General features: G+C 38.9%; 1 protein-coding gene across 7 annotated transcripts in view; it reads right to left on the bottom strand.

Moving 5' to 3' along the window:
• Nucleotides 1-210: 210 nt before the first annotated feature.
• The window catches only part of HDAC6 (histone deacetylase 6), a 35,943-nt gene continuing 14,643 nt past the window's right edge, over nucleotides 211-21,510 (bottom strand). For 3 of the 7 annotated variants that reach the window (XM_072431476.1, XM_072431478.1, XM_072431477.1), the window contains 13 exons: nucleotides 21,040-21,232; nucleotides 20,757-20,885; nucleotides 19,139-19,307; nucleotides 12,194-12,336; nucleotides 12,046-12,114; nucleotides 11,771-11,963; nucleotides 11,055-11,204; nucleotides 10,672-10,846; nucleotides 9,807-10,594; nucleotides 9,548-9,640; nucleotides 1,857-2,003; nucleotides 1,640-1,768; nucleotides 211-1,052 (listed from right to left, as the gene is read on the bottom strand). In XM_072431476.1, the coding sequence (XP_072287577.1) occupies nucleotides 987-1,052; nucleotides 1,640-1,768; nucleotides 1,857-2,003; nucleotides 9,548-9,640; nucleotides 9,807-10,594; nucleotides 10,672-10,846; nucleotides 11,055-11,204; nucleotides 11,771-11,963; nucleotides 12,046-12,114; nucleotides 12,194-12,336; nucleotides 19,139-19,307; nucleotides 20,757-20,885; nucleotides 21,040-21,232 (2,444 nt within the window). In that variant the 3' untranslated portion in view covers nucleotides 211-986. Of the gene's footprint in view, nucleotides 1,053-1,639; nucleotides 1,769-1,856; nucleotides 2,004-5,967; nucleotides 6,361-9,547; nucleotides 9,641-9,806; nucleotides 10,595-10,671; nucleotides 10,847-11,054; nucleotides 11,205-11,770; nucleotides 11,964-12,045; nucleotides 12,115-12,193; nucleotides 12,337-19,138; nucleotides 19,308-20,756; nucleotides 20,886-21,039; nucleotides 21,233-21,510 lie in introns of those variants that run through there. The other 4 variants (XM_072431479.1, XM_072431481.1, XM_072431482.1 and 1 more) reach the window with 4 other exon arrangements.

The raw sequence follows: 21,510 nt of genomic DNA, 5'->3' as shown, positions 1-21,510 counted from the left end.
ATGGGGAGTGCAGAAATTCTTGATTTGCCATTTCCTTTATTTGGTGCATGTACATTATTGTAACTAGAACCATTTCAATTTAGTTTTTAATTAAAACTATTCTAGTTTGAAACATACACACAAAATACAAACAAACAATATTTGTTTGCATTGTGGCCCACAAGTTTTATGTCAACAGCAGCCCCCAGATGAAAAAAGGTTAGGCACATCTTTACACTTTTTAGATATTTTATTACAAGGATTCATGATTCAGACTTTTACAGAGAGTTTGCAGTCTGTTGTCAAAATAGCAAATAAATCCAATAAAAGCAAATATACAGGGCAAGTTATTTTAAAAGATGAGTCATCTTTACATAAAGGAGCGGCCAACAGCATTTATTAATATATCTGTGAAGAGAGAGACATTTGGTTTTGGTATATATTAGATTTATCAGCCAAGGCTCAGGCGCTGCTTTACAATGTTTTCCACTGTATGCTGCAAAGTAATAACACTGCAAGCTTGAAATTTTCTCCCAAAGCATTAAAACCTTTATCATTTTTTTTAATCAAAGAAACACTAAAGAATAATAAAAACTATTCAGATGTTTTATTGGGGAAAGTTCTATTTATTTTTTATCCCAGGGACACTATAGAAAGGGGGGGGGATCCCCTTTTAGACAGAAAATTCCCTTTTTGACAAAACTGATGACCCTTTTAGATTTTGTCTTGTTTATCACTGTTTAAATGACAACTATTACTATTTGGATTGTCCATAATTTTATGTTCAAAGGGACAAGGTGAATCTACCCAGTGGAACAGAGACAGACATAACATGGGTATAACCCTTTCCCAGCTTACCCATAACTTAAAAAAAAACTTTGCCTTTAGAAACACCATTTTGTACCACCCAATAAATATTATTTGCCTGTGTTTCCATTAAAACAATATAACCCAAAAGCTTGTGAATGTGTGTGATGTCCACACTAAATTTGAAGCTTCAGCATACTTTATGATCCTGGCATTTCCTCACCAAACTTGGAGTAGTAAGCTGACTTTTTTGCTGGGATCAAAACCTGCAAGAATAAGAAAAGTACATGAGAGGCAAGATAATAAGAGCCAGTAGCCAGGTAAGTTGTCATCTCTTCCACATAAACCTCAGATGCCATGTTGTAATTTGGGTGCATAGCCAACAGTGGTGGCCTCAGAATTTAAAAAAAAAAAAAAAAAAAAAGGAAAAGTCAGCATGTCACAAAAAGTGTTTGTATTAAGATAAATGCCATAAATCCAATCTTTAGGCTCACCCATGAAGTGACACAAAGTAATATGAGAGAGCATAGCAGGAGATGTTTTACTTCTGGCTCTCTTTATATAGAGAAAGCAGAGATGGAGATGGGAGGAGTCATCCCCATGGATTATTAATTTCTATGTAAGTAAACAGAATTTTTTCAACAAAACAGTTTAGAAAAGCCAGGTAACTGTAAAACAAACTGTGGCACGCCATATGTTTATTCAATAACTAATATTCATATGCAATAATTAAGTCACATTTTTACAACTAGTTTTTTTTTACTGGTGAATAAAAAATACTAATTTATAAAGAAATGGCACATTCCTTTGGAGCCATTTAAAAGTGTTGGCAGACATTACTAAACGGCTTTACCTTGTTATGAATATAGGCGTCACAACCGTAACACCAGACAGACAAGTCAGAAAAGCTGAGTACAAGATTGTGACCAGTAAAGACTGCATGAGATTTCATGTGTTGAGAGACATACCTCCCACACAGAACCTAAAAAAATAACAGAAATAAATGATCACACCCACAGTTAAATGAATACACCCACAGTTTATAAGTCAAAAAGGGAAACCTTTCTCACCACATAACATGTCAGACACAACCAGTTCTCTATGTCTTTACCACAAGCAGCACATGGCTGTGTGACATCCAGTCCACAAGAGGGCAGCTCACACACTGACTCTAGATGAGGGCACCAGGGAAGAGGTGTCACTGTAAATATTTCCCCCTAGGAAAATTAAGGAAATGTGTAACTAAAGGAAAGAAATGCTCTTTGACTGGCCAAGTTACAAAGCACAATTACCTTTTAACAATTAAAAAAAATGTCATGAATAAAATCCTTAGTAGGTTTTTCAGGCTTTGTGTTACTAAGTAGTTTCCAGAAACTACAGTTGAAAATACAGACAGACAACTAGGTTGGTCTATGCACCGAACTACACAGGGTAGGATGGTTTGTTTACTTTTAGGGGCAGAATAATATTCAAGACAGGTATCACTCACTTTAGATACATGTAGGCTGGTTTTTTTTTCTTTCAATCTACTAAGGGGCACAGAAAAATATTGTTGGCACATCCAAAAGCAATCCAACTAAGAGATGGGCAACATAGTAAACAAGAACTAACAGGTAAACATCAGTGTCAAGCTCAAAAAGCCACCCAAATGATTGTACACTCGAAATGCAAGAACAAAGTGGCAGTTTTGCAAACCTGGAAAAGAGATGCCTGATACTGAAATGCCCAAAAAATCTCCTATATGCCTGGTGCAACAAGCCTGAACTAGAGGAATGACACAATCCTTGTTTTTTTTTTTTTTTTTTTTGTACTAATGGTGTGAGTACACTAAAAAAAACTGCTTAACATTGCTGGCCCTTTTTGTGCCAACAAAAGTGCTTGGAGCCCTTGAGGCATGATGTCAAAGTTGGAAGCAGATCCTTTATGTCATATTGCCTCTGCTGCCTTCCTTCTCATAATAGTGAATCATGTTGCCATCTCTTCCCTAAACAATGAACATGCTCCTGGCTATCCACACAATCAAAAATAAAAAGTGGTTTATCAGACCCAGCCACCTTTTTTCTATTTATCTATGGTACAGTTCTGGTGCTCACGTCTTTTTCTAATGGCCAGCACTGAAATTTTTAGCAATATGTGCTACAGTAGCAACACCTCACAAGCCCTCCCTTTCTGGGAATATTCTGGTCAAGTTGTTTAGCTGTAACTTGTTACAAGAGGAAATAGTAAAGAAATAGCACCTGGTAAAGTATATATTTAATGCCACTCCATGGTTTGAATATGTAAATATAAATAAGAGAAACAAGAAAGCTGTTTTTTTGTTTTTTTTTTTTGCAAAGTAAGCTTATATTGTGATAATTTGTCAGACAATTATAAAAATATACAAAAAAGTAGAAAAGGTCAACAAATCCATGTGATTTTCTGAATGGCACTATTCACCGTCCAAAACATCTAGATGACTAACACAGCAGGTGTGATTTAATTACTAACCTGTATCTGTGGCAGTTTCTATAAAAACCAAGAGACCCTTCAAAAAAAGAATTTATGAGCACATCTACACCATAACCAATGGCAAAATAACAACACCTATAAGATATCTACAAGATTGCCACTTGCCACAAATACAACCCTAAAGTTACTCATTTTTCTGGTCTTGAACATATTCCCACCAACCCGAGAGGTGGCGACACAAACACCTGGCTTGAATGATGTCCTAACCTTTAAGCCATTTATACAAAAGAAGTAAATACTCTCCCTTCAAACAGAATGAGTGTTAATCTTTGTTACATATTTTCCTTTAGATACTCACACCAGGTAAACACACCACATTATACTACTCCCTATTCACTACCCACTACAATATATTCTCTTTACTCATATGTAACTGTGTACTGCATATGATTGTAATACATTTAATTTTACACTAAAAATGTTCAATATTGTAATGAAAACTGTTATGTATATTAGCATTATGATTAATGCTTTGTCGATGTACTTCCAATATTATAACTTATCATCCTTTATTCATTCATGCAAACTATGTTTAGATTAATGAATAGGATCCATCTCTGACACTCCTAAAACTTATCTATTTTTATACAATTACCACCTCAATATTAATGTATGCATTTGTATACAATGTATTCTCCTACATAGACACAAACTATTCATTCCCATGCAAAGCGACCCCCCCCCCCCCCCCTTAATCAGGTGGGGCACCCATTGTTCGAACGGTGTGCGGGTAATCCCCCGCATGCCAGCCGGCTCTTTGCCCTCCGTTTGGCTTGCAATATCGCTTTGCGAACCATGTGATCACCCCATATTTGCATGAGGATGGCCCAATAGATGCTGAGGGCAGGCAACAATTATTATCCCTACCCACAGAGTAAGGGCGGAAACAACCTTCTTAACATAGGAGGAAGTAGACCCAAAGTAAGGGCGGATACGACACGTGTGGGGCGTTTTCGCTCCACAGAGTAAGGGCAGAAACAAACTTTTTGGCTCTCCACACACATGCCCATCAGCTAATCACCAATGCTAGCTAATCACCAATGCTATTTAATACACAGCAACATCTTATTCAGGTTTTCATCTTCTGAACACTAGCACCTCTATGCTGCAGAACTCTGCATAACATGATTGTGAATTCTCACTCTAAAAGTAACACACTTTATTTATTAATATATCTCAGTATATCTTAGCTTACTTCTACCTTATTCATATTTAAGATTACAAGACACCTCCTGATTGTAGTTACCTTTAAACAATTTTACTTTTTCCCTATATATCTATATAGTTTAGATACTTTCTTGCTTAAATTTATTATCCCAACATGATTATGCACTACTTATTTATGCTTTATTACCCTATTCATACATTAACCTTCTTACCTCTAGGAAGAGTGTTTTCAACCATTAGCACTATTCATCTACCGTCCCTGATATATACCTGGGGTCAAACAACTAATAGTGAGTAAGACATTTAAAATTTGTTTATGAACCTTTGTATAACACTATGCTTCTTTTCAGTTATCTCAACAATAATTATATTACATATCAGAACTCTGAGCATTCATACTCATTATGGTCATCCTTATTGTTATTACCTATATTCACTATATTGCCCTGCCCAGACGAAGCTGCCACCATGTTAAACCACTCTCTTTCCCTGGCTTTGGATAATGTTGCTCCTGCCACCTTCCGCTATCCCCGCCCTACCAACCCCCGACCCTGGCTCAACAACCACACCAAACAGCTACTCCCTATTTAATGTACAGCGCTGCGTAATATGTTGGCGCTATATAAATCCTGTTTAATAATAATAATAATAATAATAATAATAATGAGCAAAAATTAAGAAAGGTGATAACAATATATATACATATATAAGTACAATGTTCATGTATTATACTGTATCTAACCTTATCATAATTCTAATGTTTAGATATTGATTCTCTGAGCATCATACCAATACATGGATGTTGTACTTAGTATACCTTATATATGCGCATTTAAAAAAACTTGATCACAACTTTGATGTTCTGCTATGTGAATACTACACCTAAACATCAACTATTTATGATACCCTGTATATTTATATATGTATTTTCTGCTTTTAGCTTATCTCTTAACGATCTCTATACATCCCCTGAAGAAGCCGACAAGGACGAAACCTTGCCCAGGGCAAGAGACAATTATACTTTCATGTATTGAACCCTCTAATTTACAGTCAGGGATCTAAACTGTCTAGCTGATTGGTCTGGCTATACCCATGATACTAATGGGTCAAGACCTTTTCTACTTTTTTGTATGTTTTTATGATTGTCTGTGACAAAATAATACAATATAAGCTTACTTACCAAAAAAAAAAAAAAAAGAAAAAACAGCTTTCTTGTTTCTCATATTTATATTTAGCATCAATATAAACATTGTGTTTACAATCTCACAGCGATACTGTTCTTATGGGTATCTCAATTGTGCTGACGTTTTTCACCCGTGGGGCTATTTCAGGGGGTTGAGAAACATTAGAGATTATGATAGATTATGGTATAATGAATACAAAAGGAGTTACAATAGGAGATATGCAGTTGATAGTACAGGTTGACATTCACAAATCCAGCAACCTTGGGACCTTAGGAGTGTCGGACTTAAAAAAAAAAAAAAAAATCTGAATTTTCTAAATTGCCTCCACACACGGACCTGTCTTCCTCTCGCAGCATCGCAGACATCTGGCACAGTTCCAGGTAGCAGGCAGCAGGGACGGCTCAACGTGTATTTAGTTTAGCAACCAAGACCTAACAGCTGTTTTTGCAGAACAGCGCCATGAAAACATTAGTGGGCAAACAGTGTACTGCAGCCCCTGTATTGTAAATGCGATACGAAATTCATGCCGGGAAACTGAAGGATCCGGATTATCGATGGCCGGATTTTTGATTGTCAACCTGTATACAAATATATAACAAGCTTACCTGGTAAAATTGCTGACACTTTTGACCAGATAGGACATGCGCCGAATGACGGTTAGTGTTCAAGAACATATGGAGGATGAAATGAAAACCAAAATGGCGGTTTGGACATGCTAATCAAAGAAAAGAATATGTATAAGGTGTAAGTAAATGGTTAATGTAAAACTAGTACTAGATAAAAGTAGTTTTGATTAAATTTAATATGATAAAATCTTACTTTGCTCGCCTGTTGTGAGTGAGAAGTGATGGAGAAGTGTTGAGGTACTTGATTGGTATTGCAGACCAGTTGGATGATTCTATTTATTCAGAAAACCTAGATTAAGTATAGTTACTAAAGGTTGTTAAATACTAATAAATACTATTCGGTGTCTTCTCTAAAGCGACCACTGGAGGGCATATAAATGCCATTTTATCTGAAACTTGTGTGTTGCCATCTGCATAAAATTCTTTATTTAACTCAGCAGATCTAACTTAGCAGATCCCTAAAGAAAAAGTGGTTGTGGGGAATTTATTCAATATTATTATATATGTAAAAGTAGAACTTTAAGGTGATTAATGGCTAAACCTACCTCATTTCAGGAAACAAGTAAATTGTACATATTTGCCCTCTAGTGGTTGATTTAGAGATGACACCGAATAGTATTTAACCTCCTGGGCTGTTACCCTGAGCATAGTTCGAGGTAAAAAAAACTTGCTGAAAGCTTTTACCCCGAACTAGGCTCAGGGTAGCTAAAAATTTGCGTACGCTCTGCGATTCCTGATGACAATGGTGCATGCGCCCGTCGACGTGGTGCGAAATTCAAACATTTTGTATTGGATTTCAAACTGTTACCAGATTACTGAAAGAAGAATATGGGGTGACAGGAGTACTGCAGCACATATTAGGAGGTGAAAGACAAAGGTTTTATTTTTCAGGGCACTCCTTAGGCATATTTAACACATCTGTATGTTCGCTATAATACCCTGAATTGAGTTCAGTTCCACTTAAATCATCCTGGTAACAAGGCATGCAAAAATCATGTACAGATCTGTATGTAACGAGATTTGAAAAGAAAGGAATTTTTTTTTGTAGTAATGTCTTTTTTGGATTGGAGCTACTTGCACTGTGCACTTCAAGGTTAAGTTTCAATTACTGAAATAAATCCTAAATGGTAGGCATAAAGAATCAAAAAACATAATGTTTAACTCACAAATACAAAACACCGCGATAAGAGCCTTATCAATAAAAATGGGTATTTTTAGCCCAACTCAATCTGAGAATGAAAATTACACGGCTAGCCAACAAAACTGCAACATTTTCAAATAAAACAAAAGCGTTTAACTGATCAATAATCAAGTAAAACAATCCCATTTTGGATTGGAATTTGAACAATTGAACAATATAAAAAAAAATTCATGAAAAACAGTGTACTGCTTTTGGTACAGAAATCCAGACATTGGTGAAACGCCCAGAAGGTTAATAGTATTTAACAACCTTTAGTAACTATACTTAATCTAGGTTTACTGAATAAATAGAATCATCCAACTGGTCAGCAATACCAATCAAGTACCTCACCACCTATCACTCACAACGGGCGATCAAAGTAAGATTTTATCATATTATATTTAATCAAAACTACTTTTATCTAGTACTAGTATTATATTAACCGCTTACTTACACCTTATACATATTCTTTTTTTGATTAGCATATCCAAATGGCCATTTTGGTTTTGATTTTATCCTCAATATATTCTTGAACACTATGTCCTATCCCATCTGGTCAAACGTGTCAGCAATTTTACCAAGTAAGCTTGTTATATATTTGTATAGTATCAACTGCATATCTCCTATTGTAACTCCTTTTGTATTCATTATACCATATTCTACCATAATCTCTAAGGTTTCTCAACCCCCTGAAGAAGCCCCACGGGGAGAAACGTGTTGGGACAATTGAGATACCTGGAACATGGGGGCTTGTCTGGCCAGCATCTAAGATGGTCGCTCAGTTTGTGGGATCGGCATCTGTGTGAGCCTTCAGCGACCTTTACAGCGACGTGCTGCAGCTTGCCCTGCCTTTCCGTACTGATTCCAGTGCCTGAGTAGCCAGTTCATCCAGCGGCAATGACTCCCCTGCTGCACCAGATGGTGGAGAGTCTGGGACGAAATTCCCTTACAGCTCTTCCAGAATCTCCTAGTGCTTTCCCTTCCTCAGCTGCAGGATTTGCTTAGCATGGAGAGAACTGACCTAGGACCCATTGAGTCACCTATCTTTGATAAAACTCCAGCCTCTACTCCTAACCAGGGATCAGATTCCACACAGCCCAATTCATACTCTCCCTCACAATGTAGGCAGACTTGTGTAGCTGACTGGCCTGCGTCTCCTCAAGGTGTAATCTCTACTACTCTATAGAATTTCCCCCTGGACCATAAAGAGCTATTAACTTCCACAATGAAAGAGATGATGCTTTCACTGAAGCATTCTTTGCAGCAAGATATGGCTGATATGTTTACGCAGCTGAAAGCCTCTCTCTCTCATCATGATAAGAGAATACAACATCTAGAAAAGAAAGTTAAAGAATTCTCCCAGGGCAATAATGATCTTGTATATGTATATCAAGAATATAGTACTGAGTTAAAGTGGATTAGAGATACCCAGAACAATATTGCTGTGATATTATTAACACAATATTATATTGATGCTATACCTAACATTTTCTATATTGTATGCTTTATATCACCACTAGCATAGGAGGGCTATAATAGTTGCAGGGTTACTATTCTACTAAATTTTTTTTTTTATATTCAGGCCTACTAGAAGCTTGTCTTTTTCCATATCCCCTTTCCCCCCTTTTTTCAACCTTCCAGAAGTTTCAATGAAAAAGGGTTATTATCAGTGCAGGCTTAGAAAGTGACAATCTGTTTAACAGCAGCACTTTTGGTTTCACAATCTACGGGCCTGAACCAGCCCTCCAACATATTGTTGTCTACATGTAGTTTAATTCCTTGAATGAACTTTCAATTTGCAATTTGTGCACCATTAGTATGAGATCACATAATACCCATTGTAGAAAGGTAGAACAGTAAATACAGGTGAAGTAAATGTATACAGAAACCCAACACTTTATGCAGTCATCAGGCTGGTGGGCCCAGGAGCTCTGTGCACCACTGCTAAAACCAAGGGATCCCTAACTTTCGGGGTCACAAGGTTCAAAAATTGGTTCTATTATTTGCGTTCATCTGGAAACTGCCAAAATTTAAAAGGATTGTGGAGAACAGGGATAATGTGGCTGTTAAGAGTCAAGACCAGTCATAGAACTCACAGTGAATTCCAGTGCTGAATCGCAAAACGATCCTGGACAGCCACCTGCAGCTTCTGAGAGAAGATTCCCCTGGTCTATGTGAATATCTGGAGACTGCAAAGAAAGAAGAATTATGAGATAAAGAGAAAGGATAGGAAGACAGAAAGAAAAATAGGAGGGGAGAGAGAGAGATGTAAGACAGATGTAATGAGAAATAAATTGAGAGGAAAGGGTAAAGAAAGAAAAAAAACAAGGGACAGTATTAAGTTGTGTCACTCACAAAGGCTCTGTCTGGATTATCATCCACATGCTGCACTACAGAAAAAAGCTTCTTACTGGCCCCACCACAAAGTTCGCTATCTTCATCTTTAAAGCTGGCAATTGATGAGTTTGTATTATCTTCCAGCTTCAAGTCTCTTAAAAGTTCATCCACAGAGCTCTCTGCCCTGACAGTAATCAACATGTCTGGTATACTACCCAATTCCTGGACTTCAGGGACCGCTCCCAGTGACTTTACATCATAGGAACACCTCTGCATCAATTGATTGTCAACAGCCCCCATCTCAGCCACCAACATTTCTTTATTCTCCACTTCATCTAGGTTGGACAAGAGAGGATTGAAGACTTCATTCTTATTAACTGTGGTCTCTTTGAGTTCATAGTTAGATATTTCAAAAGCATTTGAATTTTGAGGAGAAAACTCAACATTGTTTATGGTCTGATCAATCTCTGATGATGGTGTTTCTATAGTTTCCTCTACAGAATATGATACAGAATTACTGTCCATGCTGGAGACACTATCATTGGACTCATTACTGAAAGCCACAGATGATGGACTTTTCACCTCCGCAGTTTCAAAACTGAGATTCAGGATATTGTCAGCAGCTTTAAAACCAGTCAAATTTAATTCCTGGGGACACTGTCTTTCTGCAAAATTCTTTCCAGAGGCAATAGACATTAGTTGCGTAGAGGGTGAAGACTCAATAGTTGACATGACTTTTCTTGGTTGCACCCTTTGCGGAGTCCACTGTGCCTTTTTTGATATGTCAGAGGGTGGAAGGGGCTCAACTGTTTTAAAAATGGTAAATATAAGTAAATTCTCCTACTGAAAGAATGTTCCAAAAGTAGAGCTTTTCATGTCTTACCTTTTAACCTAAGGCTGTGCCAGTATTTTTGATGAACACTTAGGACTTTGGAGATGGTATGCAGCGCTGAATGACGGGGAGGATGCAAGTTGGACAAGTAAGGAGGGGGGTCACCAAGAAGTGTGCGAGTACACATACACATGGATTCTGAGATGGAGGTCAGGTTATAACCACCCTGTAATAAGACAAATGGAAATATGAGACTATTGTCAGTGGTAATTAGGTTTATATCACAGAGATTTTATACAAAAACTGCTAATTATTGGAATTAGAGATTATTATGTTTTGTGTTTTAAGAAATTTTATCTCTAAAATGTATTTTTATTCACAATTGAACACTTCAATCAATTCAATAATTTTGACATAGAGAATAAAAAACTTGCCTCCAAAACGACCACCACCTTGCCACCTGCCAGACCCATCAGGAGATGTGTCATGTGAGCGTAGCCTTCTGGAGTGATACGGCAGCCTCCAAGTGGGTCTCCACGAGCAGCGTCAAAACCAGCAGATATCAAAACCAACTCTGGATTAAACTACAAAAAGAGAAGGCACTGAGCATGGCAGTTTGACAGTACACAACTCAGTTATTTTTTAATGACCATTATTTTGAATAGCTGATAAAACACCATTTTATCCATTCAGCTCTGAAAACTATCCTCTCATTTCTCATATTTGTCTAATTATTCAACTAATGTTGACCTAGTGACCAACATGCCCTTTTTAATGCTGCTTTTGTCAGATTTTCATTCCTTCCACTTTAGTATACTGCTCTACCTGCCATTACCTATCTTCATTCTATCCTACTTGGACTTATCCTCTACTCTTTACTTCTTTTTGGCTACACTCCCCCCCAAATACCCTTACTCCTCACTCTGGTCCCTCTGCCGTACAATTCTTTATCAAAACATATTTTTGCTTTTCTGTTCCTACATTCCCGAATTTGCACTACCTACATATCCCCATCACTTGTCCCTCTCTTCTGTTTACCTACTTTCCAGCATTTATTTTTCCATTTAAGCTGTCCCTTGCACCTAGCCTATGTAGCATATCTAGCCTCCCTACACTTCCCTGTCCTTTTCCACCCATTTACATCTCTTACCTCATAAGCAATAGGCATGACAATCCTATGAAAGGCCAGCAAGTACTCTGCATCACCCATCTTGCCACCATTCCAAGGGATGTTGACATTGAATCCCTCTCCATGGCCGACACCGACCCTATCATGTGAGGCATCCTCAGAAGATGGGAAGAAGAGGCCATCATCATATCGATGGATGGACACATACAGCACACTAGTAACAGACATACGTCAAATGCATGGAAATAAACGCATAAAAGCTTTATATGAACAAAATCCATAACCCTGATATTAACCTATTATCTTCCTCAAAAATGTGTTGTGTTCCATTACCATGGTGGATGTCCCAGTCCAGGATCATTACCCTGTAAATGGAGAGTGACAAAATGAAAGGACAACATACACATTGATAGTTGCCAAACAGGGTATTGCATTCCACTGTACCTTAATCGTGGTTCTGACGGGTCTTGCAGGCTCTGGGCATATCGTGCAGCAAGAGCGACATTGTTGAAAAAGCAGAAACCACAGGCTGCTCCTGGCTCTGCATGGTGACCTGGTGGACGAACGATGCAGACTCCATTTTGAACCTGGATGTAAAAGAAAAATACAACATTAAATGAGTATCCACTCCTACAGCAGCAGGATTCAGCAGCCTCGCCACTGAGGAGCTCAGTAAGCCTCTGGAGCCTATACAGCACCGGCCCAGCATGGTCAGGAAGACGGGGACCAAATCCAAAGACTCTGTCCTGTGATTTCAGACCCCGTGGCCAGCTCCCAAGATGGCCACCGTGAGGGACGATCACTCGCATTCTGCCCTGTGCACTCTGCCACACAAGCCAGACAGGCATCAGACCAAGGTAGGAGTCAGAGCACAAATAAAGGAGGGTGGGAGAGTGAATTCCCTCCATCATCCCCAGCTAGCATCCAGGTGGAGCGTAGCTCTCCAGACCCCAGGTCCGCGCAGCCATTACAGCAGGCTCAGCCTTCATCACCAGGCCCTTGCACCCACTATCAACACAGGAGAGAGATGGAGCCACACTGTGACTTGCTTCAAACCCCAATTATGGGGTCTAGATTTAGCACCCTCTTTTAGGAGCCATTATTAGCTGTTTTCTCTTCAACACTCCCAGCAGCGGAGAACAGATAATTATCACACCCGACTTCACTTTTTCAAATAATGCTGGTCAAGGTTCCAGTCACCATTACATCTGAGCTTAGGCAAGATTTACAGAGCTTAGGCACCAAAATTGATGTGTTTGAGAAAAATATGGATGAAACATTTTCTAGGGCCTCCCAGAATTCTAAAGAGATATCAGTGCTAGAGTAGAGTAGGGGAATTGCAACTTAAAAGTGATAAAGTGATGATCTTGTAGCAATAATTTTTGCCTTAGGGATTTTCCAGAATCCGGTAAAGATGTTACTGAGGCCACCAAGAGATTCCTGCAAGACATGCTGCCTAATTTACCTGAATCTTAACTTGAAATTGATAGAACACACAGGGCTCTGGTGGCGCCAAAACCGGATGCCCCCCCCCCCCAAGAGATGTAATTGTTAAACCACATTACTACGCGATCAATGAAGCATTACTGAGAGTGACAAGGGGCCTAGACAATATTGAGATGGAAGGTCACCATGTTCAAATCTTTTCAGATCTGACACCAATCACAATTCAACGCAGGAGGGCGCTCAAACCGCTTCTAAAAGCTCTCAATAATCATAAGAAAAAGTATAGATGGGTGTCTCCTCTCAAATTCATTTTTCAAGTTCAAGGGAATATTTTTTTTATTTTCTTCCTTTGCAAAACGCAAGAAGCTTCTGAAAGATCTGGATCTTATTCCAAAGGGTGATGTCCTATTCACATCTATGGAAGGAACTCCGACTACAATATATCCACTTTGGCATCAAGTGAAAGTGGGTGGCAAGCACTCACTGAAGACCCCGTACGGTTAGTTTTGGGATTTTTCTTCCTATCCTGTCTAACGGCGGTTAATAAGGGTTTTCATATTGAGGATCCTCAGCTGGTCTGTTAAAACAAGCCTTTTTGCTGGTTCTACACTTACAGTCGACTCCCTGGAGTCTTCATGTCAATGACTTTTGATAGTATATTTTACATACTTTATATTGGTTGTATTAAGGCTTATGCTTTTTACATTTTATAGTTATATATTTTAGTGGCTGCCGAGTCCACAAAATGTTTTCAGTCCCTAAGGGACATAGCTTCGCTCTTGCTTATTAGCAACAAACTATTTAGTATTTTTGTTCAAGGTTCTTTCTCAGGTGAAATCTGGAACTGTGAGGCCTGGAGGGGTCATACATGCCCTCCCTCAATAAGGAATACCAGTCAGGTCTTATTTATTTTAAATACCCGAGTGATATCTCCCTATACATATGGAGCCCTTTGAAGCTCTCAGGGAAGCGGGGGGAGCCCATGGGCTTGGATACATCCGTTCCCAGCGGTCAGGGGGTCTACTTTCAAGCTGCATGATTTGTTCTATGTTTTTTTTTGTGTTCTTTTTGTTTCCCCATCTTTTCCCTCCACTTATCCTTGTCCCCCCGAAGACTCTGATAGTTGTGAGCTACCTGAAATAGTGCTTGTCAATCTGAGGCTAAATGTTGGCCAATTTGACTCCTGATGTAGGTGCCTCTCCTAAGCTGGTGGTTCTCTCCTGTAATGTCCAAGGGCTCAATTACCCAAATAAAACCTGGGAGACTCTTAGCCAAGAAACTGACTAAAAATTCACTCACTTCCTAAAATTAAACTTAGGGATGGTAGGCTGACACAAAATTCGGAAAAAAATGTATCAGCTTTTTTCTTTCTACAAAAACGTATATAACTCTTCAGACTCAGATCCTCATAGAGGGGTTGCCTCCTTTCTTGAAACGGTTAAATTACTGAAACTAAAGCCAAAACACACTAAAATTCTTGAAAAACCCTTCACAAATGAGGAAAGTCCTTAAACTGCTCAAAACACTAAGCTCACCTGGTCCGGATAGATTGTCTAACATCTACTATAAGACCTTTAGCTCTATCTTGGTGCCAAATCTGGTTGATTATTTTAATTATTTAAGAGAAGGCCAGACTTTACCGTGTGACGTGAAAATAACTTACATGAGTGTGATTTCCAAACCGGGGAAGGACACTTCTGAGATTGCTAACTATAGGCCTAATTCTCTGATCAATTGCGATCTTAAGATCATGACGAAGAATTTATCAGTGCAGCTTAGTTCATTTTTGGGAGCCTATATCAACCCGGATCAGTAGGGCTTTTTGCAACATAGACAGGCCCCTGATGGGACGAGAAGATCAACTGATCTTTTATCAGCAGAGATTTCTAACTGGGATCTTCTTGATAAGCTGATCCCAATGCTGATCTCAATCGATCTTCAGAAAGCTTTTGATAGTCTTTCTTGGTCGTACTTATTCCAAGCTTTAACAGCGATGGGTTTTTGCTGTCACTTTACCAACCTGTTGCACTCGCTATAAGATAAACCTGAGGCTAAAATTTTGTAAGGGGGTTTCTCTCTTCCACCATACCAATCAAAAAAGGAACCAGACAAGGGTGTTTCCTGTCCCCACTTCTGTTTGCCCTGGCAATTGAGCCTGTAGCTATTGCTATCCATGCTGACCAGAAGATTAACCTCCCTGGCGGTAATCCCGATTGCGGCTCGGGGTTCATTTTCAGTACCAAAAGCATTAGGGAGCCAGGGAGTTTAAAAAGCTTACTTGGTGAGTGGTGCCCACAGCGTCCTTCAGCGATGCCCACCATCTTCTTTCCCTGGGGATCCCCAGCTGGCATCAGTGTAACCGGGAGATGCCTGGCCTGCATCTGTATCCCCGGCGTGTGAACAGGACGCAGATGCTGGCCGGGCATCTGCGTGCGAGCCTGAGGGTGGGGGGCAGCACGGTGCAGCTGGGGGATGGGAAATTTAAAATAATATCTATTTTTAAATGTACCAATTTTAACTTTAAAAATACTTATTATTCATACAACCAGGGAGGTTAAGGGCATAAAATGTGGTTGGGTAGAACACAAATGTGCTTTATTTGCTGATATGTTAATGTATGTTATTTCACCAATAACCATGTTGCCCAACTTGTTTAAATTGTTGGACGATTTTGCTCAATGGTCGGGTCTACAGTTAAAAAGATCAAAATCCCAGGCACTATCAATCTCCCTACTGCAATGGTAGAAACCCTGAAAAGCAACTTTGAGCTTATATGGGATGACTGTTCTCTCCAGTATTTAGGAATTCATTTAACTCCCGCTTACCATACCCTGTACAGGGCCAATTACATGCCCCTTTTTAAAAAGATTTTTGCGGACCTACTACGTTGGTCTCACTCGCCCCCATCTTGGTTAGGAAGGATGGCAACAATTAAGATGAACATGTTACCTCGCATTCTTTATCTCTTACAGACTCTGCCTCTTCAGGTCTCTCAAAGAGAACATACTCTTCTTCAGTGCAAAATAATGGAGCTTATCTGGGCTGGAAAGAAGAGCCACCTTGTTTTCACCTAGGAAACAATGAGGTTTGGGAGTTCCCAACTTTTAATATTATTATGTGGTGGCTCAAATAGCACAACTCTCTGAGCATGGTGCAGGGAGCCCGACCTCAATAGGTGAAATTGGAAGGCCTTGAGAAAATCTGTGGGTTCATAGTTTCACTTATGTGGATTTAGAAAAAAAATCGAGGGTGGTCATACACTGCCTTGATAACCCAAAACTTTCTTCTATGCAAGCTCCCCTTACTCCGCTCTGGAATAACCCTGAATGTCCTCCGGGCTTAGACCCAGAGTGATTTAAATGGTGGATATCAAAGGGCTTTATGCGCCTTAAAGAACTGATGTGTGCTCATTACTTAGCTGTGAGTATCTCACCAACAAACAGGAGTTGCTGCCTCAGGAACACTTTCGTTTTAAAAAATTAAAGTTATTTATAAGCTCCATAATCAGACAGGCTCCCAAGCCCATGTGATCTTAATCCTTTGAGAGCACTTGTTCTTCCCTGCCAGACACTAAAGGGCAAAATTCAATAATCTATTCTGTTCTGGTTACCCCGGTAGGGAAGCTTATATATATGGCGGATTGGGAAGCTGATTTAGGGAAATCCTGGGACCTGGAAGATTGGAGTTAACTGGTCTACTCCCTTTCTTAAATTTCTCTAAACTCTGCGCTAGTAGAGGCCAACTACAAGGTAATGCTGAGATGGTACCTTGTGTCAGATAGGCTAGCTAAATTCTATCCCTCTGCTTCACCATATTTGCTTCAAGGGTTGCAATTCTAGGGGCACATTGGAACATATCTGGTGGTCTTGACCAATAACTCAGTGCTTCTGGAAAGAGGTATTAACAACTTATCTCCAGAGTATTAAAGATTGAGATCCCAAGTTCTCTGGAAGGTGTTTGTTCAGTAATCTTAGCTTGGTTCTCCCCATACCTGTGCTAAAACTGGTTAAACTGATTAGCAGGGAGAATCACTTTAGCTAAAGCTTGGAAAAAAAGATGATATCTTTAGATCCCCTCTCCAACAAAATTAATTGGGGATTGGACAAGAAGATTACAGGAATGAAAAAAAAAAAAAAAAAAGAGCCACAAAAAAACTTTGTATTGGTATACAGTATATGTAAAGAACAAATCAATGAATACTATTCTAAATAATCAAATACATTGATACAATACATACTATAAATGGTCATTCCTTGATTACTTCAAGGTGTGTTCGACCAATGTACTATACAAGAACCGCTCTATCAAGTGTGGTTGGTTAACATCACCTAACCACGATTGGCTACGACAGTACTGAAGCCATGTAACTTCTCTAACCTGAAGCGTTTTGCCCGATTGGGCTTCAGCAGGGGTATATAATGGAGAATTTACGGTCTATATGAGTCATAAATTAAGCATATCATTAGCACAGAGAATACAAAAACAAAGAAATTACGGGACTTTAAAGGCAGTCAATATCATAAATTTTTAATTTTCTTCATTAAAAGTGACAATTAAAATATGCATGCCTCTTCCCATATACCAAATTTCATAACTGACATTCTAACATACATAGGCTAAATACATTGTACACATTACATTACATATGTTGAGATCATCTGACGCGTTTCGCAGACTATGTCTGCTTCCTCAGGGATGTAATTGGTACAGATAGTAGGTTTACCACCACAAAAAGTTGTTACAGTTACCGGTATGCTAATTCCCTTGGTATGGAGGCAGGTAGAAGGTGGGATTAAAATCACAACAGAGATGGCAGTGTCCCATATATGTTCTCCACAGTAATATTCAGTCCTTCTCTAATTATTATTGGTGATGCTCACTCCATTATGGAGTTTCAACAAGCAATTGTCTTCAAAAACTAGATCTGTTCAAATAATTCCATCTATAAAAACCGAATTGCATTTAAGTTATAGGGAGAACCACCATCCTATGTGACGCACCAAGTTTTCAACAATAAAATATAATTAGAATATCCAACCTGTCATAATTCACATGGTCACATCCCTACAATATAAAGAATACACTTTATGTGGAAATCCACCAACCATTTTAGTGAGACTTTTAAGGCCAACCATAGAACAAAGCCAAAAGATATATATATATATATCTCAAATATATTCAGTTCTTTTCCCATGCATTTCACAGATTTAATCCGCTTCTTCAGGAAAAATTATTTACAGACATGCAGCTCCCTTCTCACACAGAATGGTATAGGGTGGAGAGAATAGCGGTGTGGAGCATATTTTTCATAGATAACAATCACCTGATGTCGTTAATCTTCTAAATATACTCAAATCAAACCCTCGACCATTCCAATCATATCCATGAGCTTCTTCTTTATTATAACTGATACCTACTCAGAATAAGCTCGCACATTCTTGGTAACCTCCTTCCTGCATGCTATTAGGCTCAAGGTTCGATTTCAAATTGTTTCTGGTATCCCTATCTTATCTCCCTGCTGTCTCGCTGCATCCTATAGTGAAGGCTATACAAATAAATATGCCTTTGTAACTTACGAGTGAAATGTGCGGCTGTAGTATCCATGAGAAGCCCGTATGACGAGGTGACAATACAGAAGTAAAACAGAGAGCTAGACATATACTATTGTCCTTTTCTCAGTAGACAGCAGTATACTATAGTATACAAGTTATTATAAAAAATTTAAAGATTGCTTCAAGCAACTTGCCCTGGACCAAACAGCCTGAGCACCATGCTAATCTGTGGTTCGAAAGTGGGAATTGCACCACAACCCACTGTCTTTGTGAACTAAGACAACTAACATGAGCAGCAATCAAAAATAGGAAAATAACATTAAAATTACTTTCAGGTAATTTTCAGATAGACCTACTACATAGATTTCATATGAAGGTGTTATCATCTTACCTTCCCTTTAAAAACAGCTTCCACCACAGTGAATGTGGAACCAGCAGCCAGACAGGCACTGGTGTACGATTTGTTGTGGATATAAATGGAGTTATACTCATTCCCCATTTTATGCAGATCCCTGGGTTTCAGGCGTGAGCACCCTTCTATCTTCTTAATGTATGTTAGACTACAAAGAAAAAAATTTATATTAGAAACTTTTGAATTAAGGTTAATGTGCCCACCTTGTCTGCAGTGTACCACCCTTATGTTTCCACAAATTTATAAACATTTATGTACAAAGAGAATTTATTAAATGAACACCATAAAATGGCTTTAATTTTTTTTTACATTGTAATTTAGATTAATGCAGATCTGGTGGGCTGCAGTATGTTAAATTTTTGTCCCTGGGTTTAAAGCTCATCTACATACCAAATTTTAAAACCAAAAGTATTAACCATGATTAACCAATCATGTATCTGTATCGTTCTTGCCCTATTCAAAACAAAAAACCATGACACCTATTTTGAAACCAAAATGACTATTTAGAAACCCTGAATGGGTCATACTCCCCCATTTACACTAGCTCAAAATTTTCAATTCCAAATGCAGGAAGTTTGTAATGCTGTCTCATACATACAAATCTAGCTTTGACCCTGCTTGAGAATAGCTGAGAAATTATGGGACATATAATTGTAGCAATGTATATGAGGAACTCCTCCAGGCATACAAATATAACTGGATAATTAGCAGCTTTAGATGTAACAGGTACTAATTTACCTACCGTGTTTCCCCGATGATAAGGCAAGGCCATCAAATAAGACAGCCCCCCCTTTTTAGAGAAAAATGTAAAATAAGGCCCCCCCCCGCAAATAAGCCACCCACCGATACCTGCGCTTACCCGAATCGGGTGGTACGGTGGGTGACTCCGTGTGGTTCCTCCGTCTGCCTCCATGGCTGCGTGCCGCGCCTCGTCATGAAGAGGAAGTGACAGGACTGCAGTGCGCGCACGTGACTCCGCCCAAGCAAACACAGGCAGCTTCCCTCATCCCTCCCTAACGGAGACTGCAGGAGTTTGTTCACGGCCAGAACATCCAAAAGTGAGACACAGACAGGTTTCTTTTGCTGTGAGCAATACCACTTACTGTATATAAGCTTTAGAATGGGACATTAAATGGTACAGTATATTATTGATTACAGTAGAAGGGGACAATGAATGGATCAGATTAATCAGAAGGGGACAATGATTGGCACAGATTGATCAGAAGTGGACATGAATGGCACATGAACAATAACTGTGTACTGTAGTCTTCTTCATGGGTAAATAAGGCATCCCCCTGAAAATAAGCCCTAGAGCATATTTTGGCCTTCCAAAAAAAATAAGACAGCGTCTTATCATCGGGGAAACAGGGTATGAATGTATTTCTTTATGTGCTCAATATTTGTGTATGAGCAAAAGAAAGAGTAGACAAGATAGCAGAAAACCCATTGGCAAACTTCAGGTAATACCACCAAAAGCACACCTCCTTTATTATCTGGTAGGAAAACCTTAATCTCTCAAATATTGTCGAATTACACACTTGCCTATTACAGTTAAAGTCTAAGACAACAGTGATTGGCTTCTGTTGTTTCTACACACCTGTGACACATTTGTAGCTGTTCTTTGGTTGCAAAACGATGAGACAGAAGAACACAGCGATCTAACAGCCCCATCTCTTTATGGCGCAGATATATCCGGGAAATTCTTTGTGGAATCTCAGGGTGGCCACTAGGAAAGAAACAAAGATCAGAGCACAGGATGGAGACAGAATACTGACGATATCTGATTCACAGTAACATCTTCAGGTATCTTTAAAGGTCTACAATATATCCCTAATTAGGTAAAGATCATAGTTAACATAAAACTGATTTGTTATGCTCACCTGTCCCACATGTTTAAATGTTCCATCATGCGCTCATCATACACCAGGCCAGTGCACTGCTCGGGCACTTTTCTCATCACTTCCTTCATCGTTTCATCCAACACAACTGTCAGAGTATCACCTGACGTATCCCCCAGTGCAGGCTGAGAGTTTTCCTGTGTCATACTTCTACTTTCCTCTTTCAAGATAAAATCTAGGGAGTAAATAAATAAATATAAATAATAATTCCCCTGAAGCCAGCTCCAGCTTTAAAATTTAAAATACTGCTCCAGGTTTAAAATTTAAACAACTGTAGTTTAAAGCAAATGTGTCAAAAACTTATATGATAAAAAAATATTTCTGTTGCATTTTTATGTATGTCAGAACAATTTTATGTTCATACGCAGTGATCTCCAGCGATGGCGACAACAGACCTTTTCTTGGTTTGGTCGGTGCAATATCTTAAAAATGAACATCATGCCACGTCTCCTT

The sequence above is a fragment of the Pyxicephalus adspersus genome, chromosome Z (assembly GCF_032062135.1).
Source record: "Pyxicephalus adspersus chromosome Z, UCB_Pads_2.0, whole genome shotgun sequence".
NCBI classification, from domain to species: domain Eukaryota; kingdom Metazoa; phylum Chordata; class Amphibia; order Anura; family Pyxicephalidae; genus Pyxicephalus; species Pyxicephalus adspersus.
This window is presented reverse-complemented; position numbering and strand designations above follow the sequence as displayed.